The 22,782-nt window shown below is 41.6% G+C and overlaps 1 protein-coding gene across 4 annotated transcripts in view; it reads right to left on the reverse strand.

Annotated features, from left to right (window-relative positions):
• The window catches only part of agla (amylo-alpha-1, 6-glucosidase, 4-alpha-glucanotransferase a), a 50,647-nt gene that overhangs the window by 24,182 nt on the left and 3,683 nt on the right, over window positions 1-22,782 (reverse strand). For 3 of the 4 annotated variants that reach the window (XR_012947704.1, XR_012947706.1, XM_076078778.1), the window contains exons 2-15: window positions 19,349-19,474; window positions 13,872-14,082; window positions 12,966-13,135; window positions 12,320-12,523; window positions 9,236-9,417; window positions 6,884-6,995; window positions 5,396-5,522; window positions 4,853-4,955; window positions 4,382-4,479; window positions 4,043-4,182; window positions 3,590-3,777; window positions 2,790-2,913; window positions 892-1,055; window positions 251-352 (exon numbers count right to left, since the gene is read on the reverse strand). Coding sequence is in view for 2 of the 4 variants with exons in the window: in XM_076078778.1 (XP_075934893.1) it covers window positions 251-352; window positions 892-1,055; window positions 2,790-2,913; window positions 3,590-3,777; window positions 4,043-4,182; window positions 4,382-4,479; window positions 4,853-4,955; window positions 5,396-5,522; window positions 6,884-6,995; window positions 9,236-9,417; window positions 12,320-12,523; window positions 12,966-13,135; window positions 13,872-14,082; window positions 19,349-19,436 (2,013 nt within the window). In the remaining 2 variants the exon portion in view is untranslated. Of the gene's footprint in view, window positions 1-250; window positions 353-891; window positions 1,056-2,789; window positions 2,914-3,223; window positions 3,348-3,589; window positions 3,778-4,042; window positions 4,183-4,381; window positions 4,480-4,852; window positions 4,956-5,395; window positions 5,523-6,883; window positions 6,996-9,235; window positions 9,418-12,319; window positions 12,524-12,965; window positions 13,136-13,871; window positions 14,083-19,348; window positions 19,475-22,782 lie in introns of all 4 variants that reach the window. The other variant, XM_076078786.1, reaches the window with a different exon arrangement.

The raw sequence follows: 22,782 nt of genomic DNA on the forward strand, positions 1-22,782 counted from the left end.
ACGTGAGCCCTCTGGCTCTACATCTTACATTAACCATATTGTTTTAATAATTGCAATAAATAAGCCAATATTGGGGAATTTGTTTCATAAACACCCAAAACAAGCCATAAATATGGTTAAAAGCTATGAAATACTGTTGAGCCAAAATTATGTTAATCACTTGTAAGTCGTGTGTGTGTGTGTGTGTGTGTGTGTGTGTGTGTGTGTGTGTGTGTGTGTGTGTGTGTGTGTGTGTGTGTTTGTAAATGACCTGATGTGGCACTAATTCATCATATCCTCTGGTGGAACCAGTAGCACAGCATGCCATGGACACCATAGCAGAGCTGGGGAGGGAGTCCAGAGCTGAACGCAGCTGTATCACAAAGAGAGGCACACACAGCCATTACTGTACACACCTGACATCTGGACAGATGTGCTGGAACATCAGGGCTGCACGCTTATGGCCAAGATGATACTCATGATTATTGAAATCAATATTTAGAGCACAATTATGTATCCCGATCATTCATTGATGTTAGGGACAAACTATTTTCCTTTCGCTTCCACATTTTTTACAGAACAGAGCACTGCTTTCACTCTCACGTCATGATCTCTGATTACATCAGGGGTTCTTCCCCTGAAGTGCATTTGCATTATTCTAGTAATATACAGTATAGAAGGGTTATATTTTAGCCATTAAGTCATTACATCAGTTAAGAATAGAGAAAGTAACAACAGAAGAACTAGAATTACACATATTGCAGGAATCATGGGAACTTAATCAGGTAAGGGAACAACAATTAAGGGAAACATTCAAAATGTTCACATAAAAAAAGAGAATGCAAATTAAAGCAAATGGTTATGAACATCTTCAATCAAGCCCATCCTGACGTGACCCTGACAGAGACTCACCTGTATGGGACACTCGTTGTCATGGGTTACATCAAGTAACATGGCGTGTGCGATGGCGGGCATCAGTGGCCGGAGACTGGGCTGAACAAACGCTCCGACTGGCTCGCCCCCATAACGGTGGACCAGCCGGCCCTCTTCATGGCTGTCACCAGCTGACATGGCCTCTAAAAAAGAAAGATAATGGTTCTTTCTCATTTCCCGATTTTCTGTGCCTCCTTGATTCCTTTCCTCGCCTCCTCACCTCGCGTCTTTGTCCCGCCCACGCGAGATGCGAGCGGAGGAGGCAAAAAGAGACCAGAGGAGAGAGGAGTCGAGGCAGCAGGCATTTAACAAATGAGACATCCTCGAATTAAATAGGAGGTATAGCAGCTGTTCATTGTTTAGTTATACTATATATGTATTTTATGATCTCTGTCAGACAAGCACTTACATATTTACCATTTATTCAATTCACAATGTGGCATAATGTGACAAGAACGATCGTAGTCACGCATGTTATATTTAACACACTCACAGACTATATGTAATAAAGACTTCATATACTTTATTAAATGTTTGTATACAAATACAGAGTGACATATATGATTACGATTGATATATATACTATATACACACAAACACAGTCCTGTCTACCTGTATGACAACATGAAATACAGTTAATTTGTGCTAATTTTAATAGAATTATTGATTTAGTAATTTGACGTCCGCAGCTGTTTGCACTTGTAGACATCATGTCAGGATTATAGCAGGTGCCTGCATGCAGTATAAGAACAGAAGTATTGGTGATTGTGATGAAGTAATGTGGGCAGAACAGCACCAGTTACCAGGAGCTGCACACACTGTGAACGGCAGAAGGTTTGATCGCTCATCTGATCATCTTGAATGAATACAATTTATGAACACAAAAAGGAACTGTTAGATTTGTAGAGAGCAGCCGTGGTTTGAGATCATTACAGCCGTGTGTCCCGCCTCTTTTATTTGTTTACGTGTTGGTGCTTCCTCGCCCATAGCTCCACCGGCAGGCCTCCTCGATCCTCTCTCCTCCAGATGCATTTTAGGAATTGGGATAGCCTTCAAGATGGAGCGCTGAGATTGATTTCGGGGTCACAAGCCAGAGGAGCAAAGAGCGAGGAATCGAGGTGGCAAAGAAATCGGGAAATGAGAAAGAGCCACGGACGGAGACATTGGAGGACAGTTATCAAAAAAGCAACTGGTTCACACATTCAAGACCACTGTGGAGTAATTCTGGGCCACATTACAATCTGGCAATGCAGGTGTTCTGCCTTTGAGAGTCGATGGACAACACAAGCTTATGTTTAGGATGCATGTTCAACAATGTACAGAGTGAGCTCACAGACAGTTCCAGAATATTCCCTATTTTCTAAATTGTTTTAAAATGTTAAATTCAATTACATGTCTTGCATTATATCTGCCATAACATCTAATAATGGAATATTGATTGATATTTTCGCTTTTGGGAATTGTGCTTAAATATACAGACAGGTGACCAATTAAAAAGAAAGAACAAGCTGAACAAATGAGAAGGGAAACATAACACAGGGACCTTTGGCTGATTGAATGGATTGATGAGTATGGGAATGATGTGAATGGTATGATACAACCCTCACAGTCAATGCCATTCTAATAAAAGAATGCTGTTCATCTCTCCAGAAGAGAGCAACAGATCATCTATGGCAAGAGACACTGAAGCTGTTGTGAAAGCTAATAGTGAAACAACAGTAACTGTCTTTTTTCTTTGCTTTGTCACCAATCTGTATGAATAATATTACAAGCAACACAAATACCTACCTTAATATCCCAAACTGTCTCATTTGTCAATGTTAATGATGATTAATGTATGTAGTGTGTGTGCATTTTGATCATATACATTACTGTACCTCGTATGAGCGACGTGATCCCTAGCTTGGTTACGAAGACATTATCCAGTTCCTCACTGCCGGTGAACAGTTCAGCTACCACATACAGGTTAGGACACACTGTTCTGGCCACGTCCAGCATGTACTGGACAAACACAGCAAGGCAACACAGCAGAACCAGTGCAGGCAGTGCAAGAGAGGAGGTTGGAGAAAAGACAAGGAAGGACAGACGGAGGAGGAAGAGGAGAGCAATGTGAAAGGAATGCAGCCAGTTAGTGATAACAGGCCAAGCGACCACAACGTGCACTCATACGGTGCATGAACACAGAGTCAGAGTCAAGAGATGGAAAGAGATAGAGTATGTTTGGGTAGGATGAGGAAGAACGCAGAAAAGTGCAGTGACAAGAGAAGAAGAAAGAGACAAGAACACGTTAGTTCATGCTGAGGAGCTGTACCTCGTACAAGACTGCTAATTCCCAGCCGGTTAACGAACACATTGTCAAGGAGCTCGCTGCCTGTAAACAGTTCAGCTATCACATACAGATTGGGTCTGACCGCTCTGGCTGCATCTAACATGGCCTAGACAAGACAATACACCAGCATTACAAACAGGGAGAAGAGAAGGGTCTGCTGTTAGCACTGATGTACAGTATGCATCTATCTTCAGACACAGCAAGGCTGGGCTTTACTCAAACTCTCAGGCATAAACCAGAACGCAATGAAATGACATTTTCCTTTTACAATTTACTCATAACCTTGTTCTATTAAAAGCTACAATATGCTTAAGGACTGCATGATAATATGAGAAGAGATGACAATACCTCAGCTACATGTAATGGTGTAGAGTGGCAGTTGTCCAGTCTGACTCCGTGGAAATATTTGGCTGTGATCTCCGTGTACTTCTGCATGTGGGCCCACAGGTACGGGCAGTCCTCGGGCCCATTGCCGTAGCGGAGTTTGACACTGTCACCCCAGCATACCAGCTCCCGACGCACATACACATTGGAGCCTATATAGCACAGACACAGAGGAATCACAATGTCATCGGTGCAGACTGTTCAACCTACAACCTGAAAGTTGCTGACAGTATTTTACATTGAGGTTCTCAGGTCCCCGTTAATTATCAGATATAAAAAGTGATGTAACAGGACACAGCATCATGGTCAGTGGGAGGAATGAGGATCCCCTCTTCAACCATGTCACAGCAGGTGTTTATTTATTCCTCTGTTCTTATAGTTTTCTCTATATTTTTCTAAGACGTTTAATATATCAACCTGGTTCAGCAAAGTTGCGCAGTGGATCGTCTCCCATCACCCAACCGTTGTGAGCCAGGAAGAGACACGTCTTGTCTGGCTGGTCCAGCAGCTGCATCTCCTGCTCCAGAGTCATATCGTGATACGGGAAGGTGAAGTACCTGAGACAGACAGATGAAACCACTGAGATCCACCAACCCTCAGCCTCCCATCACTCCTGGTGTTATCATGAACCTCATGTCCCCGTTATCTGTCCAGGATCTAGCTTTAACATTTACTATGTGTCTGCATCATCCACCTCAGCTGTATTTTATCTGTCCTTTGTCTCTCTCCTGAAAGCCATCTCTTTAAATTCATTACCTGGTAACCAGAGGGTCTTTCCTGCTAACGGGACCAAGTTTGGGGCCGTGGTCTGCCAGACGCTCATACACTACGTTTCCCACAATACAGTTGGCAGCCTTGAGGAAGAGAAGGAACACAAAGAACACTGACTGATGCACAGGATGCATTCATTATTTTGGGAAACCCTCACCGTGTCTCCAATTCCACACTTTATGCAAATACTCCACTCTAATACTGACACTGCAGTATTTGGGTAGTCAGTGTACAAGTAACAAATATGAACGATATGAGGCATCTCCTCCTTGACTCCTCTGAGAGCCATACCGACAGGTGTCAGATTTGGCTCCAGCCGGCCGGCTCCAATGTGAAATCACATGTCTGACCTTCCGTTAGTGCTTGGTCATATCATGCTGTAGTGTGCATACTAATCATTATTTCTTATTCATAGAGCAGTAACCCTGTCTGGTGGTACATTACACACTGCCTTACCTGCTCCTGATGCTGGTGCATGATGTTGTGCTCTTCTTCGTTCAGCTCCTTCAATTTCTGTCTCAGCCAACCACAGCACTCCTCGATGTGCTGTGGGGAGGAGCTACAGAGAGAGGGCGGTAACATTAAACAAAAAGTACCACTACTCTACATTTACAGAAAGTCAAACTGCTTCATACATACATGTATACATAGTGCACATGTACTATGTATACATGTATAAAACGGGCCTGCCCGGATTACGTTTGTGACTTTGTTACACAACCTTTGTGCACTGCATATATTCTCTTGATGTTAGCAAATGATTTATCAAGCAGTAATATTGCACATCTCTAATTGAATGTGAACAGAAGCTGATGGAGGTACTGTCATGGAAAGCTCTTGAGCCCTGGCTGAGGAGTCATCTTCTTGTCTTACCAACGTTAACCTTCCAGCAGTTAAGAAAAGAGACTTGAATGGTTGTCAAATCAGCTACTCAAAGAACCGCTAAAACTATCATAAGTTTGAACAATAACCGCCGTAGCTTGAAGTTTTGGGTCAGACCTGTGAGGTACAAAGGTCTCCAGAGCGGAGTCCATGTCCACTGTGTTCCCATAACGATGGACCTCTGGGTCCTGAATGATCCTCAGGCCCTTCTTCCCCCCGGTCTTACTCTGGTCCGGCTTGGTGCCTAACAACACAAACATGCAAAGGTCATTGAAACAGTATCGAAATCTAATTAGCACACGAGCAGCTTTCTAACTGAGTTCAGCCACAACGATCTGTCACTGAACACAACATGTTTGGGTCCATGTGTCTGTTTTCAATTCCTTTGTCACAATAGAAGGTAAACATGCAGAAATGTATCTGTTATGATCACTAGTTGATATATTGACCCAGAAATAACTAGGAGAAATGATATTATTTAAATGTTAAGACCATTGTATGCCACTGATAAAATGATAATGTAATAGCATAATTACAATAGCAAAAAGAGTTTCCTCACTGGGGATTAATAACGTTTTCTAATCTAATCTAATAATAATAATAATGCAAGTACACCCTTTTAGGGAGCCATGCACTTTTACTGTTAAGAATATTCAGACATTGGAATTGGAATGTGAAAAAAAAATAATAAAAAAATAAAAAATAATATATATATATATATATATATATATATATATATATAAATAAGTTAAATGAATCCACACAAGCAAACAAATTAATATAATAGATTCTCAGGCTCTGTTACCAAAAATGTGCTGTGTCTGCACATTGCCCAAGTCTATTGGTAGGGAATAAATGAACCCTGCTGTGTGTTTTGGCATGTTGGCTAAATTGTTGGTGACATTCTTATGTAAACAAACACACACGTAAACCTGACGGACGATATCGATCAGCAAGGACCAAAAAATAATCAAGGTCATGTCCATAAATTGTACAATAAGTCATTAGCTTAAAACTGATTGAGGTCATGTCCATCTATGTGTATGGATAAACCATATACGGTAAGACGAGAACATAACAATGATCAAAGTCATGTCCAAATATCGTACATTAAGCCGATAATAATACAATACATTGGATATTCCTCATCAATAAACACAGATGACTGGGGCCACATCTCAACTGATATCCCTGTAGAACGTTGGTGGAATACGGTGCAGCTGAGCATTTCATTAAAACTAAAGCTCCTTCTTGTGGTAAAGTTGTGTCTACACAACACTTTCAGCCACGTTCTTCACTCGTCCGTCTCATGCGCATCTGGCAGATCCGATACGCTTCAATGTAAATCAATACTGGGTTTTACAGAGGAGCATATTTTTATGATTCAGGTCTATGTTTTCTGTATTACGCATGTCATTTCAGCAATTGTATATTGGGCTCTGAGCGCTGCCAAGCACAGGAGACGTACACAACAGTACATGAACATGTGTATGCACTGAGGCTGCTTCATGCTCTGCTGATGGTGCGCTCACACTTTTTTGAAGTTTTGCAACCATGACAAAGTTGACATAGTTTTTCAAATCTTCACTGATCGACGGTACAGACCATTGTGTAGTAGGGTTCTGAACTGCTCCACAGCACGGTCCACTTTGAGCTGGTAGAACTCCCACAGCTTGATCTGAGGATACACGTCCTGCCACAACACACTACGGATGGCCTGATACACACCAACATACAGAGAGAGGGAGGGGGAGGGGGAGAGAGAGAGGGGGAGAGACAGAGAGAGAGGGGGAGAGACAGAGAGAGAGGGAGGGGGAGAGACAGAGAGAGAGGGGGAGAGACAGACAGACAGAGAGAGAGAGAGGGAGGGGGAGAGACAGAGAGTGAGAGAGAGAGAGAGAGGGGGGAGGGGGAGAGACAGAGAGAGAGAGAGAGAGGGGGAGAGACAGAGAGGGAGAGAGGGGGAGAGAGACAGAGAGGGAGAGAGGGGGAGAGAGACAGAGAGGGAGAGAGGGGGAGAGAGACAGAGAGAGAGGGAGGGGGAGAGAGACAGAGAGAGAGGGAGGGAGGGAGAGACAGAGAGGGAGAGAGGGGGAGAGACAGAGAGGGAGAGAGGGGGAGAGAGACAGAGAGGGAGAGAGGGGGAGAGAGACAGAGAGAGGGGGAGAGAGACAGAGAGAGAGGGAGGGAGGGAGAGACAGAGGGGGAGAGAGGGGGAGAGAGACAGAGGGGGAGAGAGGGGGAGAGAGACAGAGAGGGAGAGAGGGGGAGAGAGACAGAGAGAGAGGGAGGGAGGGAGAGACAGAGAGGAAGAGAGGGGGAGAGACAGAGAGGGAGAGAGGGGGAGAGAGACAGAGAGGGAGAGAGGGGGAGAGACAGAGAGGGAGAGAGGGGGAGAGACAGAGAGGGAGAGAGGGGGAGAGAGACAGAGAGAGAGGGAGGGAGGGAGAGACAGAGAGGGAGAGAGGGGGAGAGACAGAGAGGGAGAGAGGGGGAGAGAGACAGAGAGAGAGGGAGGGAGGGAGAGACAGAGAGGGAGAGAGGGGGAGAGACAGAGAGGGAGAGAGGGGGAGAGAGACAGAGAGGGAGAGAGGGGGAGAGAGACAGAGAGAGAGGGAGGGAGGGAGAGACAGACAGACAGACAGACAGAGAGAGAGACGCAGACACACAGATGATCTGGATTATTAAATGAGCCTCTTACTATAGATTTCATGGGCTGCAAAATGCTGTTAAATAAAATGCACATTTAACATTAGCAAGGGTTCTCACAGTTCCAATCATACAGTAAGTAAACAGCTATAGCAGCTGTGTCATTGATTCAACTATGTCATTCCCATGTTTAATGCACCTACATCAGCATCAGGTAGTGTGGAACCTGACTGAGAGCTTACAGTACTAGGTGCGTTCACACCCAACGCACCTTAACAGTCAGCAACAAGAGCTGAATTGAACTTGTGAGCTTTCTCTGTGTTACTTCTCTGAGGATGTGGGGAGTCACACTTGGTCCCTGTTCAGACCTGGCACTGACATGCATGATCCCATCACAAGTGTACAGCTCAAAGTACAGGTGTGAATGCATCCAAGACGCATTGAGATCTGATCTCTCAGACCACAGTCGGGGATGGTCACATTCTTTTAGCCGAGTCTACGCGTATGTGTCCTGGGCTTACTCATCTGATTGGTGTGTGTGTGTATGTGTGATTCATATATGCATCTTTTAAGTGCGAGAGTAAATAAAAACCAAATGGAGCGGTTGTCATATTGACATTTAAGGTGTGCTGATTGATTCAAGAAGACAACTCATGCGTTGAATAACATGCAAGAAAACATTCCACCTTAAAAGTAGCCAGTAGCTGGCAGCAGACTTTGAGAGGAACAGTGCATTAAAGGATTTTTCCTCAGTCTATAGCTAGTTAATTGCTTCATTTGCCAGACAGAAGTAAGTCAATTTAATAATTCAAAACACAAACTGCTTAAAAACAACAACGTATTTGCTCGTTGCAAACGGAAATGACGAACGGGTTTATTTGCATATATTTATTTGGGGAAGTGAGATCTAATCACAAGTGGTCACGTGAGATTCGTGTGGAGACACATTGTAATGCCATGTGTGAATAGACTTACTCAGACACATGTTAATGGAGGTGTGAACAGGGAGTTACTATGGCAGCTATCTAGTGTTCAAACAGCACAAAGAAAACACATTCTACATGTTTAATGTCTACGCTTTCACACACAGTAAAGCAGTAAATAAAGAACATGATACATTTCGTCAAAAGTTGAACAGCTAAATGGAGTGTTGTTTGTTCTTTGTTACATCTCAATGTTCAGACTGATTCGTGCTATCTTGTGACTCACACATCATGTCACATGTGTATCCTCGCTACAACACAGCCATGACATGCCGGCCATGTCCACTCTTGTCATAGTGTGCACAGCTGAACTGGGTTTACTCACATTCAGATGGCTCTCATTGGTAATATCAGCAGGAAGCCCCTTAGCCTTGTAGCGTCCCTCTGCTACTCTGGTGGTTAAATGGCAGATGGCTCTGTCTAAGACCCAGGCTGGCCGCAGGTGAGGAGAGTTCACCAGGTTGTAGCCACACTCTGGATGTTCTTTGATCCACACGCTGTTAGCAGCTGCAAAGAAAGAGCCAAACAAACTGAATCACAATCACCAACATTGAGTCATTATTCAAATAAAGATGGAGAATGCTGGAACGCATGCTTGAACATCGTTGGCAGCACCGGTGAGGATGAGCCACAGAGGAACCGTGCAGAGAAGATGTTAACATTGATCGCGAGATTGAGCAGCCGGTAGTTATAATAACTTTAATGAAGAAGACAACGGTAACATTAAATTTATACCCTTTACTAAAAACTAAATAAGACTTACATTTTCGTGTTGCATCTGCATTAAACATACATCATTAAGATTACACCATTCTTTATGTCATTTGCTGTATTGGCTAATTTGAAAAATGCTGTTTTTTGGCAAACTTTACAAAAAATTAAATGAAAAAGGAAAACAGATTTATTAAGATTATTAACTCAATCATAATACCTAATGATACAATACTATATGTTCAACAGCAGATGGTGAACCAGCCTCTGTAGGGATCTACAGGACTGGAACTTAGTCAGGAAGTAAATCAAGTCAGTGGTTGACCTTTGAGTCAGGCTCACTTTACTGTTGACCTTTACTGGGAGAGGGAGGAAGAGGAGGTGAACAGGGAGAGCACACACCCCCCTGTGCTAGAGCTGCAGTGCCCTTTCACTTTGCTTCATGTTAGTGTGTTCCCTTTGTGAGATTCCATGAGATTTGTGCTATTCACACTGTTATGAAAAGAATTGTGTTCACCTGCAGTGTGACCAAAGCCTGGATGAGTAGGGACATTCACTGCACACTGCAGAGAACAATGGCGACAGGTTGTCTCATCTGTTCTTGTTCATACGTGAATCCTTATTGGTCAATGTAATCTAATGTCTTACTGCTGTGGGTGTGACACTGTAGTTATTCAAACTAAAGTGCACCTGGAATGAGAAAATGTATCTCTGCCATCATGGGTAAACATCTCTTTCAGACGTTTTTATTATATACTGCTGCATTTAAGCAACATTTTAGTTAAAATGAAAATATAATCTCTTATTTGAAGTGTCATATATTTATTATATATTATGTTTTCCTGTTTCATTTGTCAGAATATGTCAAAAGACAGGTACTCACTAACCCATGCCAAACGTACCTTTTAAGCCCATCCAAAAAATAAATAAATAAATATATTTACCGTTTAAATAAATAAATAAATAAATAAATAAATATATATATATATATATATATAAATAAATAAATATATATATATATATATTATATATATATATATATATATATATATATATATATATATATATATATATATATACTAAAATCTGTAATGTCTTAGCTGTCAATATCTATTTTCACTTCATCTCCTATCACATGGCCTGTAAACGGCATTTGAAACAGCAGTGGTACCTCTTGGCTGTGTTATCAATGCAAAAGAAAACTTTATTAGCTTTTTACAAACAAAATCAAAACTATGGTAGAAAATGCTCTTCAATACCTCATCTTTCATATATGTTGTCATTCTGTCTGCATCTCTATCCGTTGGTGTGCTGTTGTACATTTTTTGCAATTTATTTTGGGATCAGCAGGAACAATTCACACATGTGCTTCAATAAGTCAATAGCGATAAATCTGACTGACTTACAATAAAAAAGTGTTGTTTGTACAAGCCAGACACATCACACAGCACAAACATAAATGATTTGACTTATTTGAAGTTGCAAAGGGGCTTAAAGGGCATGTGGGCCTGATGGAGACGTTTCCCCTCCAGTCTGTGAAGCACTTCATTGAGTGCGGTCACCTTCCTCCTCTCATTGTTCCTCCTCATGGTCTGTTACTCTGCTCTACGGCTCGATGCCAGTGGCCTCTTTACAAATGTGAGCTCAGTTCCTGGTTCAACATGCGGCTCACACACAACACATACTCAACAGAGAGAGTGAGACGGGTACTCTGAAGGTTGAATAACATATCAACAGCGTGACATTAACGTGATGCTAGTAGGGCATTATGGGGGCCTTGTGGTCTGAGATGTATACCACATCACTGTTGGGCTGCTTATGCAACGATACAATTCAAATAGTCCCTACCCGTCTTACAGGTCTTAACTCTGCATTGAAGTTATTGTGAGGATGCTCTGTGGAGTGTGATGCACTATGGGATTGTATGTCCACAGATCTTCAACACACAGCAAATATCTGTATATGATTAGATTAAGGTGAGTGACAGACAAAAACAAACATTGATCTTATTTGTATGTGGTTTTAAAATAATCTGTTTTGAATTTTGATTTAAAAAGAGGTTCTCATCATGCTCTGGGTGCTCCCAGTGAAAGGAGCACACTGCACTGGTTCCAAAGGTCTGTTCTCCTTTGGCTTAGAGAAGGGAAACAGATACCATAGGAGAAGATGAGCAGACGTCCTATAGAGCACTGAGTAGAGTATTATATATTTATGATGTATTATATACATAGATATACTATGATGATGATATCGTAGTGGCATGTAGTAAGTAAAGAAATATAACGATTAAATGAGAATTATATTTGAAACTAGCCCCACATTCTCAGTCTGTTCTTGTTAGTTATTTTGACCAACTCCACCACTCGGTCAACAACCTTTTGCCTCCAACGTTGAACAGTTCACTGCGGTCAGTCTAGAGAGCTTCTGTAGCTGTTAAAGAGTTTGGGCTCTTATTTTATTGAAATTCTTTCCCTGCCAGATAAACTAATGCAAACACACTGTTCATTTCAGCCATCTCTGTTATTGCCACCCAGCCTATGCTGGGTTTTAGAGATTTCCATAATTATGCAGAAGCACTTTGATGCAAACTTGATGTTCTTCTAATACCTTGTATTTCAGTCTGGTCTCCACTCTGGTTGGGCTGTAAACCAATCTGAACACAGATTACACACACAGGTATCAGCACACAGTTACTCACCAGTATGATTATACACCACATCTGTAATACACAGCATGTTCCATTCTTTCTTTAACTTCTCCACCAGAGCCCCCACATCTGCCCAGCTGTAGCTCTGACCGTCGAGGCAGAACTCAGGGTTAAAGTTGAGCTGGTCTGCCAAGGAGTAACAGGACCTGGACTCTCCTAGAGTCTGCAGAGGCGTGAAGTGGATCATGTTGTATCCTTTGAGGGAAACCCACGTACACACTGTTATTAAGCAACTGCAGCATACTGTAAGAACTACCACTATTAATGACAATGTGTATCCTGTATGCTATGAAGTAGGGCTGATAATATCTCTACATTGCTATGCTGCGATACATGATATATACTGTGTATCTTGATGTTTTCATATTTCCTAAAAAAAAACAGTTTAATTTAACCCGTTGATGGAATGATCATAACAGTGTGATTATTACACATTACCTGAGAACACCAACGTCACGGTACGGTCATCTTAAAGTCAGATTGGTCTTTAGAAATGTATTCCTATGTATTTTGACTAATTATTCACACAATTGAAATTCAATTTTTCTCTGAAAACAGTTTGCAGGCAGTAGATTTCTCCCGAGGTCACTAACCACTCCAGGGCTTTCACAAAAACAATGCAATAAAAGACACACACCTGACTCCTTGGCTACTCTCAGTCTATCTGGCCAGTCATCGAGGGGGCCCAGACATTTGGACAGGTAGGTCTGGATGGTGATGCAGTCTAATGGGAGGATGCGATTGTCTGCTCCAACATGAAGGACTGGGTCGACTACGACGTATCCTCCTCCTGACCTCTCTGTGTCTCTGTGGGTCAAATATAGGAAATACCAGACAAAGTGGACCTCTCATTACCAGTGCACAGCTGTATGAACTTCTATCATACAAACATATCCAAACCATAAGGCATCACAGACGGCATTCATTTATACAATAGGACATTGTCAAAATGTGCTAAACATTATCTCTCCCATTAGATGAGATGTGAGCTCAGGATCATTTGAGTTGTAAGGATGTTTGGCGACACATGCAACACAAAATCTGTGTTTCAATGCCTCGATAGTTTTTCAGGGACTTTCAACCGTACCACATGGTCTTGATTTTAGTTAGTGCACCTTGTGTTATGGCTGTCCTGTCAACATTTCCAAAGTCAAGAAGACTGATACGGTTGAAAGCTCTGGAAAAAACTAGTAACTGGATCTTGAATTGGACATTTTTTGTAAAACTACTATTTCGAAAGGTCAAGAATGGCCATTCATGCTTAGCTAGTATCGTGTTATGTTATGTACACTGACACCAATGTCACATTATTGTACACCATGACGAATTCACTGCCAACAGTCCCACTTTGTGTAAAGACTCTCCAGAAACATTCAAGAAGATAGAACATCATGTTACGCTGTTCTAAACACAGAGCACATTGGTTTATTGGTGGTAATTTGCCTTCTGATGACAACTAACTCGAGCTATCCTCTACATCCTCAGCTCTCATGAGCTCTATACAATATTGTTAGCCTGGAGTCCATTATCAGGAGGGTCTTACCCATATCCAAAGTAGTACTGATAGGACCCAGCAACCTTGAGGTCCAGAGAGCAGAACTTATCAGAGTCATCCTCCCTTCCTGTTGGGTAGCTCCACACCAGAACACGGAAGTTGTTTCGTTTAAATTGTTGTCCTTCAAGCGGATAGTTGGTGTGAACCACAACCCTCCTCCCCTGGAGGTTCGGACCCAAGTGAAACTGTAGTTCAAACCCTGTGGAGGCAGAAATGTTGTCATTAATTGCTTTATTTCAACATGGCAATCATGAAAGATAAACTGCTGTGATTAAATAATTATGGCCACGCCACCAATGTTTATTAGGAGTGTGCCACATGATCCAAAATTTGTATCACTGTATTTTGGAGGCGTTGTGATGGAGCATGTGTAAAGTGTTTTTTTTACTCTTTCAGGGTAGTCTATGACAGGCTGCTGGTGCAGGGTGCTCGCACAGCAGCATGAAAGCTCCCCAAAAGGCTAAACACGATGCTCTTCCCCTGGTGGCTGGCTGTTAGTTTAGGATGCGCTCGATTTGATATGCAGCAGAGTTTTATATGACTGGAGCACGCATTTCATTCGATTTTGGGAGGCCAAAATGATGTACGCAATTAATATCCAATTAACTGTGCATCCCTTGAGTCTAGTTATTTGCTTCCTTCTATACTCTCAACATCAGTACTGTAACATAAGAGACTGCTCTGCCGTTCTCAAATGAACAAACAGAATACTACACAAATATGTCACTCATAGCCAAAGAAACTGCCAAAACAATATCAGACCCCCTGGTCCTTCAGAGTGGGCCAGGGTAGGAAATTTACATATTTTTAGGGGGCAATTTTTGCCCCCACTGACTGAAATCCAGGGGCATTTAAAAAAAATTGGGGGCACTTTTTGAAACTTGTGAAATAACATTTAACAAAACAATAAATATACTTAATTAGGCTTACAGTATATGAGCAATTGTCATCAAATGGCAATAATAAGACTATTAGGCAGTAGTCTACAGATTCAAAGTGTTTTCTTAGATTTTTTGAACAAAAAACAAACATAAATCAGACAATCATATTCAATTTCATTTATTTGTGGTTATTTATTGTTATTATTACATTTTTTAAACAACTATTAACAATTATTAAGTCAACGATGCCTTGATTACATATACATCAGTCATTGTGTGGAATTTTTGAGAAAAACATTTTTATAGCACCTTAAAAATTAAAAAAAATGTGCCATTTGAAGGTACAAATTCAGTTCAGAGTTGTTGCTTAGTAAAATATCTTAATTGACTGTCAGTCAGGTATTATTCATTACCAACCCTCAAATCAAAGAATAGAGACACTTTACGCACAATTTAGGTGTATTTTCCCTTTAACTCACGAGATGCAGGTAGCATGTTTTATACTTAATGTGAATATAATTCATTTAATCTCATTTCCATTATGCAATATGTATACTTTGTTGGCATCTTATTCTGAAAACCGGATGTTCGTCTGAAGAAACCGGATGTTGTCTCACGTTAATCTTTCCGCTAACTTTGCAGAGTCCTCGCTCCCGATCTGTGCCGTTTGAATGCGTTTACCGCAGTGGCGGGCCGTCATGGCCTGCAAGGCCTTCTCTGCTGGCCTAAACAGAATCACAAAGCTATATATTTTTTTTTTTTAATTAAAAAAAAAAATTGCACAGCTACTGTCTTCCTCAGTTGCTCTGCTTCCAGTGCAGCTTGTTTTAAGTAGAGCTTTTATCCAATCAGATCTCACCTCTGTGTCTCTAGGTAAGAACAGAGGCCCGAGGCCTGCAGAGTCTCACCTGCAGCCAGTGCAGATTAAAGTGAATGGGGACGATATTGTTGATTGTCATAGTGTTCAACCAATCAGATCTTTAGTTTGACATGTTGGGCGTATTCTTTGACTATCAGAGCTAGACTATCGTGAAACGAAACTTAACAGCCAGCAGAGGCTGATGGGTAGTGAATCACATCACGTGATGCAGCTCAGCCAATCAAAATGCATTCTGACTGAGTGAGATGCACCATGATAGAGGAACATGAGCCGAGGAAAGACATTGCAGAGCAGTACGTTCAACATTCACGTTGTGAAAGTAAAATCCAATCTCTTTGGGCCCGGCTTGTCATTAATGAATGACAGTGGATCCCACAGCCAGACCAGCTGAGAACATTATATTTTCCTGAATTTAGGTTTTTGCATCTTCTAAATGCTCTAGCATTATTCAGGCGACTCGTACCGAACGGTTTAATACGAAGATGTACATAGTTACAGCCTTAAAAATGAATAACAGCTGTGGTGCCACAATGTGGTTATATGGTGGTATTTCAGCTGCAAGACAGCAGTGAAGGCCCAGGTATAAAATGCACGGCCCGCCACTGGTTTACCGTGAATGTCAGCATATAGGTGCACTAACACGTAAGTATCTGCTGAGTTGACTGCAGTCTCGCAGTCTCAGGTGTGATAAAGAAGCGTTCCATTTATTTATTTATTTATTTGTTTAGAACGTTAGGTTCTTCACGCACACGCAACATCAGTCAAGGCGAAAATCAAAAACATTATTTGGCAACTGGACCGGGTCATATAGGCTACGATGTTTTTGACAAGTTCATTAAATTATCATTATTATTAGAGGAAATTATGGGGGCATTTTTTTGCCCCTCTCCTAGTGATATCAGGGGCAAAATTATATTTTTTAGGGGCAGTTTTGCCCTCGTGTATTTCCGACGCTGGAGTGGACCATACAAGGATGTCTATATATAGTCCAGTGTAATAGCCAGCCCTCAAAATCCGTATCAGGTTCAGAGTGCTGCAAATGTCAAACTTCTACCTCCAAAATAACCACCCCCCCCCCCCACCCCCACACACACACAATGTGTAGAAGCCATGTTCTCTAATTCAGCTATGGTGCTGTGGTTACTGAAAGTTGGTACTAACTTCCACAATTATGTTACTAGGTGAATGTGCCACATTAAATCCTACTTTGATGACAAAGTCTAACAAAAAAGTTGTTCTATCCCGAGTCCCTGATTATCCTTCGTAACATCAAGTATTTGAACAAAAAGCATTCTGTTAATGGTAAATGGACTGCATCTATCAAGCACCTTTCTACCTTACCGGACATTTACTCATTCACACACACACATTGACACAGCGATGGTGACGGAGCTGCCATGCCAGGCACTGGCCTGCCAATCGGGAGCAATTTGGGATTTAGTGTCTTGCTCAAGGGCACTTCAACACACGGACAGGAGGTGCCTGGGATCGACCGATCGAACCTGTGATTAAACTTGAGCCAATATATATCTCTTACTCTTCTCTTCATTCCCCTAAAAACTTTAAATATTTTGATGGCTCATCCTGATCTCAGGTCAGATATATAATTCATCAAAAGTGATACGGCACACGTGTTTAGATATGAATTGGCAAAAAATGCGTTTACATTTCCAAAGAGCGTGAGTTTGTTCTAGAGCATCCATTTCTCCATGGGCGGGGCCCATGGAGAAATGGATGGATGTATGGATGGAGGCCGATAGTCCTCTACAGCTCCATAGCTCTCTGTACTCTCCAGAGACTTGTGCTCATTAAGCCACACCCTCTTTTAACCTCTTAATCTCGGATTAATTTGTAGGTCTCTGCTCGAAAATGGCATAGCCCTACAAAACTGACCATAGTTCTGTAACTACAAGGTCGATTTTAATAATTTTTGTTGATATAATCAGATCACAACACGTGTGAGATTGTTTAGATAGGTAATATTGTGTATATGTTGCTGGTTAATATAGTAAATGAAGACATTACACAGCTCAAATTGAAAATAATCAGGCTCGCCTGGAAAAAAAGCACTTTCATTGATAAAAGGTTATTGAAATAATGCAGACAGCTCCTTAAAACTTTCCCAAATCATAGCACAACTGATCAGTAGTTATTGAATAAAAGTTAAAGTGGAATAAAGTGAAGAATAAGAGGCTTTAGTAGAGAGCGGTCAAGCGAGGTCATCATTTTCGAACCAGCTGTTGCAGCTCTTACATTGTACTTTTATATACTATATAACTATATATTTCACTTTTTTTTAATCACTCATATTATTCAATACATCCAAATACAGATGTTAGGAATCATTTTGAGATTCATAACATCATCAGAGCCTGTTTTTGGCTGTCATCTATAGGATTTTCTCAGTTCATGTGTGTGTGTATGTGGCTGGATCTCAGCCTATCCTCGGTCGATTTCAGTAAATAAGCCCTCCTTCGACGCGTCAGAGTCTCAGGAAGGCCTCTGTCGAATTTGGTGTTGATCGACAAAAGTTTCAACCAACAAAGTTGCCAGAAGTGACGCGTGTACCCGGGCGTAAATTTCCGCTCGCAGGAAGTCTGACCACTCGCCCAAGCTGGCTTGACCGCTCTTATTCTGGAAACAGGTCGGAAGTAAACAGTATGCAGTTGGCAACAATGACTCCAGCTTTGAAACGGAAAATCTGCGACGTTATTGTCCTCATTTTTCATAAAACTTGGCCACATACCTACGATTTTTTTCGGCGGAGGGCAGCACGAAGGTACGTTTGACCACTCACAGCTGTCCAGTGTTCACACGGATCGGAAAACCGAAGTTAGTTACGTGTTTGGCCACGTGTGCTAATGCTATTAAATGCATTGCATGGCTTGGTAGCCGCTAGCATCAGGGTACAAACATTGATTTGCGGTACTCATAACGGCGATTTCTGGCCAGGATTTCATGCTTTTATGCCACGATTTATATATGCTTATATGAGTAGCCTATAGTTGTGTTTGGAGTGTGTAAGAAGTGACTTATATGATGGTGTTGCCCATACATTGCTGTTTCATCCGAAAAAAAAACTGGCCACGTCCACACTACTGGTTAATAATCAGGCTATTTTCCGCATTTGAGTTTGAGGGGTTCTGAGCCCGAGAGCCCCCAAATTTGGGGGCGTCGGGCTAATTAAATTATCAAATCAAATCCCTGAACAATCTCATCAGTCCTTTTCATAATTAGATCCCACCCACTTGGAAACATGTTATATCAAGGAGGTTAAACTGCTGCTTCACTGGGATTAAGCTTTATGTTTGACCTTTGATCCTGTAAATTTCCCCACTGCGGGACTAATAAAGGATTATCTTATTTTATCTTGAATACCCGAGGAAGCATTCATTTAAATCCCCCCAATACAGAATTCTTTCAATTCGCAAAACAAATGACTTCCTGAACACAATCCATCACCGATTCCCAGCGGACTTGGAGGCAAAAGGACTTCAAGACACCAACACTGCATACCCTAAATTCACCTTAAAATATGTCAGTTGGTTTTGTGCACCACCAATATGTGTTAATGTATATAAAGCAGAATACAATACACATAGATCCTAGTTAATCATTTCAACGGTCTGAGCAGCCTTGCTAATACATTCAGGCATTAAGTAAAGTGGAACAGCTAAAGTGCAGTTGTTTAAAAGAAGCATTACCTTGTTCAAGTCTGAACAGGGTCCTCTCTAAGTTCTCCTTGTCGTTAAGCATCAGGACTCGGATTTGCTTCAGGTGTTGAGGCAACATACTGGGAAGATCTTCAAATTTAAATGATCCCTGGCCTCCTGAAAAGAAGAAAATAAAGGTTACTAAATAGTTAGAACCATTTACTTAACACAGAACACCAAATTATTAAACCAAGTTTCTTTTGTTTCTGAACTGTGTGAAATAGTCCCCAAGCTGTACCACGTCCCCATTGTACTCCAATGGGAAAAAAGTTTGTTGCACACTACAATGTCTTAGTGACGGGTTTCATGATCCATGTTTTGGGGAAAAGAGTGCATGAATCCAGGGTCAATTTTTCAAATTTGATCATTTTGGGTACATTTCCCAATCAATTAACCTAGCATCCATTTCAATAATGAAATATCTGCTGCCATTCAGTTTACAGTCAGATTGTGTCTGTAGTAATGTTGCACGGTGTATCGATACTAAAAAGGTACCGCGGTACCTGTACGTTAAAAACGATACTGCATATTTTTAGTATCGATACTTCATTAAAATAGCGCGATCAGAGCGCACTCGCTGCTCCGCTCCCTGTCATGCTGCCTGCAGGCATTGACTGCAAGGGGGCGGGGCTACCCAGCGCTCACACAAGCAACAGGCAGCGCTCACTCACAGCGAGTGATCGCAGGGGAGACATGCATCAAGGTCCGTGTACGTTTTGATAGTCTGTTTTACCGTTCAGTCAAAAAAAACGACAATACGGAAATACCATGTATTCTCGTTTCAAACCAAAAACGGAAAAACGAAACCAAAAACGGAAATGGGGGTCCTTGTACGGTCCCCACTGACATACAGAGATCGGTCTGCGAAACTTGTTTCAAAGCCACACAGACCAAGGGAGGCAACACGTCTAACATGGCAAAGCAAAGCACCTTTCAGACAGACACCCCCAACTTTTCAAAGCAAATGTGATTATAAACATGAACACCCCCAAGCTCACCCATATACAGCTAACACGAGTAGCCTTAGCCTAGTTTGAGGACAAGCCTATATGATCATGAGGTCACAATGCACATGAAACTAAATGAAACACAATTGATGCAAAATGGCTACATGCTGGTGGAGCCTGAGGGTGGATCTTGAGCCAATTCTTTGTATTTTTAGTTAAGGAAAAATAATCATTCCATGAATTAAGATAAAATATGAAGTGAAAATATCAAACTCACTATGCAAGTAAATGAAGCATTGTTTACCCACCCACTCCCACAGACAGACAGACAGATGCCAGCAGAGTCAGCAGCAACACAGAGACAGAGTTCCCTTCAGCTGTGTTTGAAAGCCAGCGGAAATATGAGAGAGGCTCAAAAGATGCGAAGAGGTTAAACATTAATATTAATGCCATTTGTTAAGTGTTCAAAAAGCTGGGCGGGAACAAGCTGGTAAAAAAGGGAACCATACAGATGTTTTATTTATTACTATTATAGATAAATATACCAGTATCGTATCGTATTTGTGGTATTGTATCGAATTCTGGTATCGTAAGTATCGGGTATCGTGATACTTATGGCAGGTATCGTATCGAAGTCATAATTTTGGTATCGTGACAACCCTAGTCTGTAGTCATGCAGAGTTTATATATTATTCATTATGTGGAGCAAAGACCATTGAGTTGAACCAATCGGTAAGACAACCACAAACTGTGAAGAGACAAATGGGTTAGACCATGCAATAACTGTGAAGAGTGTAGAAAGATCGTAGAAAAGTATGAAAGCATAAAAGTATAGCTATTATAACCTGTAACCGTTTTGATTTCAAAGTATAACCAGCACAACATATAGCATGTTTACACTTTTTATAACCATCATAATGTGAATTGTTTTATTTTATGATAGCTGTGATTTAACATATAAACTGTTTAGAGTTAGACACTTTGTTTAAAATAGTCACTTCAGCCTTACAGTGCCTCTGGTTCTAGCAGGATCAAACCAGTTACATTCTGTGTCAGCTCTAGAGAGAGGAGGACTCATGTGTGAGTGACACATGAAATGAAGGAGGTGCCAGCCTTAGATCAGCATAAAAAGCAGCAGAAAAACTGTGAGATTGGGGCTTCTCCCCACCCCAACTAGAGAATGGGATAGACTTCTTACCCCCTCAGAGATGGCCAAAATAATACCCTTTTAGTTACCCAAAATAAGACCCCTTTTTCTGTCTTACCCACTTAGAGGAGGACAGAAGACCCTTTTGCTATCAGAGGATAGCATAAAAAGGAAAGATAGACCCCCCCCATAAAAGTAGGAATGTCAGAGAGCTGACTGGAGAATACCTCATTACAAAATCAGTGAAGGCTGACAAAGAGGAATGCTAGAGTTAGTTATTGTAGCCACTGTGACTGTTTCATTGAATTGAAATTGTTGTATGTGAATCTTGTGTAAAAAACTTAAATAAAAACACAGCCTTACATTTTGTAAGCGACTGAAACCAAAACAGTGTTCCGGTCCTTTAAAACAATGTACCCCTCTTCCCCTGTCCGTTAATGGTGCGATAAGATGTGACGACTGAAACATGCAGAGGAGCTTAAGGTGAGTTCTCTGGGTGAAGACTTTGCAGTGTTAGTCATAAATGGTGAGAATGTTCACAATAGGCAATAGTAAAGTATAGACGATGTACATAACTATTACATACAGGGTGTTAGGGTTACATCCCATTGAGAGCGCCTAGGGCATTAGCCCTAAAAGACTTTCAAGAACACAATTAATTCCGAAATCCTAACTATTTAGCTACGGGGTGAGATAAAAGGCCGAAGGTATTGTTCTGAGACCTCAAGGAGGAATGTATATCCTCGCAGGTGGGCCAGCCAACGGAGTAACCACCGTGTTAGGTGCGAAAGACTTCCCCGCCTAGAAACGGGGCAGGAGCCGCTCACGCTACAAGAGACAAATGGGTTAGACCACGCAATAACTGTGAAGAGACAAATGGGTTAGACCACGCAATAACTGTGAAGAGACAAATGGGTTAGACCACGCAATAACTGTAAAGGCCTGAGAGGAAAGACACTCTGAAGTAACAGGCAGAGTTACAGAACAGGGACAGAAGTGTGTCATACTGCACCATCTACTTTCTCTGCTATCAGAGGTCTGGCAATTACAAATTTGATCAATATGCAAGTTTTTTTATACCACTTGAGCTCCAAAGGGGCCAAAACATCTGTGACCAAACTACGAATACACCAGTCAAAAATCTGCTAATTTAATAAATCGAGGGGGGAGGTTTGTGAAATCATGACAACATCTCAAACAAAGAAATGCACTGACCACATTGACCAGCATTCACAATGTGAAACGAATCAACAAGCACGTGACTGACATGAAGAGCACATAGAAGTTTGCCAAATATTGCTGACTGGCAAGAAGACGAGAGAGATTAAATG

Source organism: Anarhichas minor, unplaced genomic scaffold, assembly GCF_050575085.1.
Source record: "Anarhichas minor isolate MPS153535 unplaced genomic scaffold, ASM5057508v1 ptg000006l, whole genome shotgun sequence".
NCBI lineage: Eukaryota > Metazoa > Chordata > Actinopteri > Perciformes > Anarhichadidae > Anarhichas > Anarhichas minor.